The 9,052-nt window shown below is 44.7% G+C and overlaps 1 protein-coding gene across 18 annotated transcripts in view; it reads left to right on the forward strand.

Moving 5' to 3' along the window:
- obsl1a (obscurin like cytoskeletal adaptor 1a) overlaps positions 1–9,052 on the forward strand; it is a 297,489-nt gene that overhangs the window by 118,733 nt on the left and 169,704 nt on the right. For 15 of the 18 annotated variants that reach the window (XM_043694326.1, XM_043694325.1, XM_043694327.1 and 12 more), the window contains 2 exons: positions 2,440–2,709; positions 6,282–6,551. The exons of 1 other annotated variant lie outside the window; for it this stretch is intronic. In XM_043694326.1, coding sequence (XP_043550261.1) covers positions 2,440–2,709; positions 6,282–6,551 — 540 coding nt within the window. The remainder of the gene's footprint in view (positions 1–2,439; positions 2,710–6,281; positions 6,552–9,052) is intronic. 2 more of the 18 variants (XM_043694343.1, XM_043694332.1) reach the window with 1 other exon arrangement.

Raw genomic sequence — 9,052 nt, forward strand, 5'->3', positions numbered from 1 at the left:
TGTTGCGAGCATAAGCTCTTCATCAGGAATGTGTGGGAGTGGGGGTGCAAGGGGGTGGAGCGATAAATAGAACAGGACTGGGGCAGAGGTAGGTAGGAAGGCAATAGGTGGATGCTGGTGGGGGGTGATGGTGATTGGTCAGAGCGGAGTGTGGAGCGAATAGGTGGGAAGGAAGATAGACATGTGGAACAGTTCAAGAGGGCAGTGCTGAGTTGGAAGGTTGGATCTGGGAGGGGGTAGGTGGAGGGGAGATGAGGAAATTGATGAAATTGACGTTGATGCTGTATGGTTGGAGTGTCTCAAGGCAGAAGATGAGGTATTTTTCCTCCAGTGTCGGGTGGCTTGGATTTAACTGTGGAGGAGACCCAAGACTTGCATATCCTTGGAGGAGCTGGGGGGATTGAAGTCGTCGGCCACAGGGCGGTGGGGTCTTTGGTTCATGTGTCCCAGAGATGTTCTCTGAAGCACTCAGCAAGTTGGTGTCCTGTCTACACAATGTAGAGGAGACCATATTGAGAGCAATGGATATAGTACACGTTTTGAACATGGAACAGTACAGCACGGGAACTGGCCCTTTGGTCTGCACAATGACTCCAACTTAAACAAATTTCTTTTGACTGCACATGGTCCATATCCCTCCATTCCTTGGTTATTCATATGCTTAAACTCAAGAATTGAAACACACCCATTGTAACTGCCCCACCACTATCCCTAGCAGCGTGTCCCAGGCATCTATACCTTCAAGTATCAGACATTTCAAGTCTGAAAAAATGATTCTGACTGTTAACCCTACTTATGCCTCTCACAATTATGTTAACGTCTATCTTTTAGATTAGATTAGATTAGATTACTTACAGTGTGGAAACAGGCCCTTCGGCCCAACAAGTCCACACCGACCCGCCGAAGCGCAACCCACCCATACCCCCACATTTACCCCTTTTAACCTAACACTATGGGCAATTTAGCATGGCCAATTCACCTGACCTGCACATCTTTGGACTGTGGGAGGAAACCGGAGCACCCGGAGGAAACCCACGCAGACACGGGGAGAATGTGCAAACTCCACACAGTCAGTCGCCTGAGTCGGGAATTGAACCCGGGTCTCTGGCGCTGTGAGGCAACAGTGCTAACCACTGTGCCACCGTGCCGCCCACAATTATTTTAATTTCTTTTAATTTCTAAACACACCAGACTTTGATTTGCTCCTACTCAAATGACAACAGAACATTGATCATTGCAGCACAGGAACTGATCCTTTTACCCAAGATGTTGTGCTGTGCATTTTACCAAATTAAACTGATCCCTTCTTCCTGCCCATAGTCCATATCCGTCCATCCCTTCCTTACTCATGCTTATCTATAAACTCATTAAATGCCCCTATCATACCTGCCTCCACCACCACCCCTGGCAGTGTGTTCCAGGCATCTACAATTCCCTGTGTAAAAGACTTGCCCTTCAGATCTCCTTTGATGTTTCACCCACTTTCGTTCATTGCACAGGGTCTAGCATGAGACATTTCAGCTCTGGGAAGGAGATTCAGACTGTCAGCCCTTTGCCCCTCACAATTATTTAAACTTGTACCAGGTCTCCCCTCTGCCTCAGTTGCTCCAGAGAAAACAATCCTAGTTTTTCCAACCGCTCCTTCTCGTTCATACTTTCTAACCCATTCGGCATCCATTTCTAGACTTTTGAGGCATCAGAGGGTATGGAGTAAAAGTGGGAATATGGCTTTGAGCTAGAGAATCAGTCATAATTGTATGGCATGCCGGAGCAGACTTGAATGGCTGATGGCATTCTTCAACTCTTAGTTTCTACATCTCCCTCAATCGCGAATTGTCAAGCTATTCTAAATCCTGGTTTTGGATATACCTCAATGAATGAAGTTCCACATTCCTCTAGTTTGGAGAATTTCAAAGATTTATCACCAGCTGAAGGAAAAAATGTCTCCTCATCACCATCAGAAATGGCTTGCTCCTTGTCCTGTGAATAAACCATTGTTGTGGATGCATTTTTCACAACATCAGTGGCTTGAATGGAAGAAGAGCAGAAAAAAAACTGTGTGTCAGAGCAAAAGCATGCTTGTCCCTCTGAATACCACATTGGTATCTTGCCTTCAGCAGTGTGACAGGGTCAGTCTTACAGTAACACAAACCAAAAAGAGCACTGTGGTCAGGGATTCTCCACAACCAGCCTCTTTCTGCTTTTCCCTGCTCTGTCTATGTCTCCAGTGCGCTCTTGCTGTTTATGTTTCCTCCTTCCTAGCCTCCTCCTCCCAGCCTCGCCCATTTTCTCTTCCTATCCCTCATTTTCATTCTTTCACTTCCCTTTTTTTCTCTCCATTTAGATCTTCCCTCCTCAAATATGCCAATTTGTCTCCCTCCCCCTTTCTTCTCACATTCTCTCACATACTTTGTCTCTCTCCATTTGTGTTGTATCTAGTGCCTCCGGTAAGAATCATTAACAGTTCATCTCCGGTATTGAGTGTACTGACCGGGGCTGAGGTTGTCCTGTCATGTGAGCTCTCTCGGCCCAAGGCTGAGGTGAGATGGTACAAGGATGGGATTGAGCTGAAGCGGAACAAGAACTGCAGGATGGAGGTGGATGGAATTCGCAGGAGACTGACCATCCGCCAGGTTACAGTGGGGGACGGAGGGTTATATCTGTGTGATGCAGTCGACGACTCGGCCAAGTTTGAAGTGACTGTGTCCGGTGAGTCTTAAGTGAAACCATACTTGAACCATTGAAATTCCTTCCTCTGCGTTGGGCTGGGTGGGTCACTGCTGTCATTCAGATTTATAACAGACAATACAGAGAACCCCCTTCAGGATCTCAGGAATGTATTTTCACACATCCAGAAGTCATGTCTTCTTGCAGAAGCAAAACTGCCATGGAATTGAGAAAATCCGTCATTGTCTGATGCTTGTCATGAGTTGGGGAAACAGATAGTTCATCTTTAATTGGGATACCAGGAAGTGATCTCAAGGATAAGGTGCAGGAGTAGGATATTTGGCCTCTCGAGCCTGACTTGAGATTGAACCTTTGCCTAAAGCCAACTTTCCAGGCCACTTTAGACTCTTGTGGTATCATCCCTACCTCAGACCTAGACCCAGGTTCTAATCCCAATTGAAGTGTGTCACGCCACATTTATACAGGTTGATTGAAATTGTCATTTCACTTGTAGTGGGTCAGAGCCTTGCGTGTTTTGGTTATAAGAATGAGAAGCATTTAGAAGATAGGACAGTACAGCACAGGAACTGGCCCTTTAGCCCATGATGTTGTGCCGAACGTGGTGCCAAATTAAACAAACCCCTTTGTCTGGCCATGGTCCTTATCCCCCGATTCCTTGCTTATCCATGTGCTCATCTGAAAGCATTGAAACACCTTATCGTATTGGCCCACAACTATCCCTGGCAGCGTGCTCCAAGCATCTACCACTCTGTATAAAAAAACTTGTCCCTCACATTTCCTTTCAAATTGTCCCCTCTTATTTTAAATGCATGCTTGAATGTGGACCCTGTGGAGATCGGAGCGGTGCTAAATGAACATTTCTCATCGGTTTTCACTCAGGAAAAGGAGAGTATTGTGTAGGAGAAGAATGAGATACGCGATATTAGACTAGAAAGGATCGAAGTTAGTTACAAAGAGGTGCTATCAGTTCTAGAAGGAGTGAAAGTAGACAAGTACCCTGGGCCGGATGGGATTTATCCGAGGATTCTCTGGGAAGCTAGGCAGGAGATAGCAGAGCCTTTGGCTTTGATATTGGAGTCGTCATTGTCTACAGGTTTAGTACCAGAGGACTGGAGGATTGCAAATGTTGTGCTCTTGATCAAGAAGGACAGTAGAGATGACCCAGGTAATTATAGACTAGTGAGCCTTGGTTCTGTTGTAGGAAAAGTGTTGGAAAGGATTATAAGAGATAAGATTTATAACCATCTAGCGAGCAACAATTTGATTTCAGATAGTCAACATGGTTTCGTCAAGGGTAGGTCCTGTCTCACAAATCTCATTGAGTTTTTTGAGAAGGTGACCAAGCATGTAGGTGAGGGTAGGGCAGTTGACGTGGTATACATGGACTTCAGTAAAGCTTTTGATAAGGTCCCACATAGTAGGCTGTTGGAGAAAACGTAGAGGCGTAGGATTGAGGGAGATTTAGCAGTTTGGATTAGAAACTGGCTATCTGTAAGAAGGCAGCGAGTGGTGGTTGATGGAAAATATTCAGCCTGGAGTCCAGTTACTAGTAGTGTGCTGCAAGAATCTGTTTTGGGACCACTGCTGTTTGTCATTTTTATAAATGACTTAGACACAGGCATCGGTGGATGGATTAGTAAATTTGCAGACGACACTAAAGTCGGTGGAGTAGCAGACAGTGTGGAAGAATGTTGCAGGTTGCAGGGGGACTTGGATAAACTGCATAATTGGAATGAGAGGTGGCAAATGGAGTTCAATGCAGCTAAATGTGAGGTGATGCATTTGGGAAGAATAACAAGAAGGCAGAATACTGGGTCAATGGAAAGATTCTTGGTAGTGTGGATGTGCAGAGAGATCTTGGAGTCCATGTACATAGATCCTTGAAAGTTGTCACCCAGGTTGATAGTGCTGTTAAGAAGGCATACAGTGTGTTAGGTCTCATCAATAGAGGGATTGAGTTCCGGAGCCGCAATATCATGCTGCAATTATACAAAACACTAGTGCGGCTGCACTTGGAATATTGTGTACAGTTCTGGTTGCCCCATTACAGGAAATATGTGGAAGCATTGGAAAAGGTGCAGAGGAGATTTACCAGGATTTTGCCTGGTCTGGAGGGAAGTTATTATGAGGAAAGGCTGAAGACTTGGGTGTGTTCTCATTGGAAAGAAGAAGGCTAAGAGGGGATTTGATAGAGACATATAAGATGATCAGAGGATTAGATAGGGTAGAAAGCGAAAGTCTTTTTCCTAGGAAGATGACGTCAGCTTGTACAAGGGGGCATAATTACAAATTGAGGGATAATAGATTTAAGACAGATGTCAGAGGGAGGTTCTTTACTCAGAGAGTGGTAAGGGCGTGGAATGCCCTGCCTGCCAATGTAATTAACTCAGCCACATTAGGGAGATTTAATCAATCCTTGGATAAGCACATGGATGATGATAGGATATTGTAGAGAGACGAGCTGAGAATAGTTCACAGGTCGGTGCAACATTGAGGGCTGAAGGGCCTTTTCTGTTCTGTATTGTTCTATGTTCTATGCCCTCAAGTATGAGAAATTCCAAGTCTTGGAAAATGATTCTGACTGTCAAATCTATTTATACCTCTTATAATTTTATGCATGACTGCATAATTTTATGTCCTTAGCCTGCTCCTTCAGAAAAAACAACCTTAATTTGTCAGCCTGTCCTGAAAGTCATACCCTCTAATTCAGGCAACATCCACTTCTCAATTTTCTAGGCATCAAAGGGTATGGGCTGAAAGCAGGAACATGCCATTGAGGTTGAGGATCAGCTGTAATTGTATGGAATGACAGAGCAGCCTTGAAACACTGAATGTCTTACATCAGCTCTTAGTTTTCACACTTCCCTCAATTGTGAAGAGTCAAACAATCTCTCAATCCTACTCTTGAATGTACCTCAATGAGTGTGGATCCACATTCCTGTGGTGTGAAGAATTCCAAAGATGTGTTATGTCCTGAGGGAAGAAATGTCTCTGGGTCACTGTCTAAAATAGCTGGTTCTTAATCCTGCGATTAGCCCATTGTGGATATATTTTTCACAATATCAGTGGCCCTAATGGAAGAAGAGCAGAAACAAAACATTGTGTGTCAGAACAGGAGCATTCCTGTCCATCTGAACACATATCAATATCTCACCTTGCCCAAAGAGACAGGATCACTATTTCTGTAACACGAACCAAGGAGAGCACTGTGGACAGGGATTCTTCATGCTTCACTCTTTCTGTTTTTCCCGTCTCGGTCCAAGTCTCCAACACAATCTCACTGTTTATGTTTTGATGAGGCAGTGCTGGTGATGGTCTGGGGTGGACAAAGTTATAAATCACACAACACCAGGTTATAGTAAAACAGGTACTTAGTATAACCAAGTGTTGTGTGTTTATGTTTCGCCCTTCCTTGTCTCTTCCTCACAACCTCTCTAATTTTCTTTCATTTCCCACATTCTTATTCTGTCACTTTTTCTCTTTTATCCTCTTCTCTATTTCACTCTCTCTATCTATATCTTCCTCCCTCATATCCCCCAACTGCTGTCTCTACTTCTCTCTCTCTCTCTCTCTCTCTCTCTCTCCCTCCCCAGAGTCTCCGGTAAGAATCATAAACAGCTCCTCTCCAGTATTGAATGTGCTGACTGGGAATGAGGTTGTCCTGTCATGTGAGCTGTCACGGCCCACGGTCGAAGTGAGATGGTACAAGGATGGGGTGGAGGTGGAGCGGAATGAGAAATGCACAATGGAGGTGGACGGAAGACGCAGGAGGCTCACCATCCAGCAGGTTACAGTGGGGGACCGAGGAACTTACGTGTGTGATGCAGTCGACGACTCAGCAAAGTTTGAAGTGGCCGTGTCCGGTGAGTGCTAAGTCAAGCCATGCTCAAACCATTGACATTATTCTCTCTTGGTCAGGATGGGAGCACTGCTGTCATTCAGATTTATAATAGGAGTCGCAGAGAACTCCCTTCAGGATCTCAGGAATGTGTTTTAACGCAACCATATGCTGGAGAGCCAAAACTGCCTTGGAATTGAGAAAATCCACCATTGTCTGATGTTTGTAGTGAGTTGTGGAAACAGGCAGTTAGTCTTTAATTAGGATACCAGGGCAAGATCTCAAGGATAAGGAACAGGAGTAGGACATTTGAACTCTCGAGCCAGCCCTGACTTTCAATTTGATCATGATTGTGGCCAACCTTCCAGGCCACCTAGGGCTCTTGTGGTGCAAAAGTCGAATCCCTACCTCAGACATAGAATGTTCTAATCCGAATTGAATTATATCATACCACATCTATGCAGCTTGATTAAAATTGCCATTTCAGTGGTAGTGGGTCAGACAAACATGGCGCCAAATTAAACAAATTCCTTTTGTCTGGCCTGGTCATGTTCCATATCCCTTCATTCTGTGTTTATTCATGTGCTTACCTGAAAGCATTGAAACACCCTGACCGTATCTGGCCCATCACTATCCCTGGCAACGTGTTCTAAGTGTATACCACTCTGTGTAAAAAACACTTGTGGAATATTGGGTACAATTCTGGTCTCCTTCCTATCGGAAAGATGTTGTGAAACCTGAAAGGGTTCAGAAAAGATTTGCAAGGATGTTGCCAGGGTTGCAGGATTTGAGCTATATGGAGAGGTTGAATAGGCTGGAGCTGTTTTCCCTGGACCAACGGAGGCTGAGGCGTGACCTTATAGAGGGTTATAAAATCATGAGGGGCATGGATAGGATAAATAGACAAAGTCTTTTCCCTGGGAGATCCAGAACTAGATATAAAAGAGATCTAACAACATTTTAACGCAGAGGGTGGTATGTGGATGGAAAGAGCTGCCAGAGGAAGCGTTAGAGGCTGGTACAATTACAACATTTAAAAGACAATTGGATGGGCATATGAATAGGAAGGGTTTGGAGGGATATGGGCCGGGTGCTGGCAGGTGGGACTAGATTGGGTTGGGATATCTGGTCGGCATGAACAAGTTGGACCGAAGGGTCTGTTTCCATGCTGTACATCTCTATGACTCTATGACTTGCCTCTCACATCTCCTTTCAACTTTCCCCTCCAATCTTAAATGTATGCCCTCAAGTATTAGATATTTCAAGTCTTGGGAAATGTTTCTGACTGTCAACCCTATCCATGCCTCTCGTAATTTTATAAACTTCTATCAGGTCTCCCTGAGTGCTGCTCCAGAGAAAACAACTGTAGTATGTCCTGAAAGCTAATACCCTCTCATCCAGGCAGCATCCACTTCTTGATGTACAAGCATCAAAGTTATGGTGAAAAAGCAGGAATATGGCATTGAGACAGAGGATCAGCCATAATTGAATTGAAGAGAAGCCTTGAAGCGCTGAATGACTTACTTCAGCTCTTAGGTTTTACAATTCCCCTCAGCTGTGAAGAGTCAAGCAATCTCTCAATTCCACTCTTGAATACACCTCAATGAGTGTGGATCCACATTCCTGTGGTGTGGAATATTCCAAAGGATGGTTATTTCCTGAGGGGAAGAAAGTTCTCCTGTTCATTGTCTGAAATGGTTGGCTCCTAATCCTGTGACTATCCCATTGTTGTGGATGTTTTTTTCACAACATCAGGGCCATAATGGAAGAACAGCAGAAAAAAAACTTTGTCACAACAAGAGCATTCTTGTACTTCTGAACAGCGTATCAATATGTCACATTGAGCAGAGTAACAGGTTCACTATTACTGTAACACAAACCAAAGACAGCTCTGTGGACAGGGATTCTACACAATTTGCTCATTTTGCTTTTCTCCTGTCTGTCCAGTTTCCAATGAACTCTCACTGTTTATAGAGTCAGAGAGATGTACAGCATGGAAACAGACCCTTCGGTCCAACCCGTCCATGCCGACCAGATACCCCAACCCAACCTAGTCCCACCTGCCAGCAACCGGCCCATATCCCTCCAAATCTTTTCCATTCATATACCCATCCAATTGCCTTTTAAATGTTGCAATTCTACCAGCCTCCACCACTTCCTCTGGCAGCTCATTCCATACACGTACCACCCTCTGTGTGAAAAAGTTGCCCCTTAAGTCTCTATAATATCTTTCCCCTCTCACCTTAAACCTATGCCCTCTAGTTCTGGACTCCCCGACCCCAGGGAAAAGACTTTGCCTTTTTATACTATCCATGCCCCTCATAATTTTGTAAACCTCTATAAGGTCACCCCTCAGCCTCTGACACTCCAGGGAAAACAGCCCCAGCCTGTTCAGCCTCTCCCTATAGGTCAAACACTCCAACTCTGGCAACATCCTTGTCAATCTTTTCTGAACCCTTTCAAATTTCACAACATCTTTCCGATAGGAAGGAGACCAGAATTGCATGCAATATTCCAACAGTGGCC

This window comes from Chiloscyllium plagiosum, chromosome 7 (assembly GCF_004010195.1).
Source record: "Chiloscyllium plagiosum isolate BGI_BamShark_2017 chromosome 7, ASM401019v2, whole genome shotgun sequence".
Taxonomy (NCBI): Eukaryota; Metazoa; Chordata; class Chondrichthyes; order Orectolobiformes; family Hemiscylliidae; genus Chiloscyllium; species Chiloscyllium plagiosum.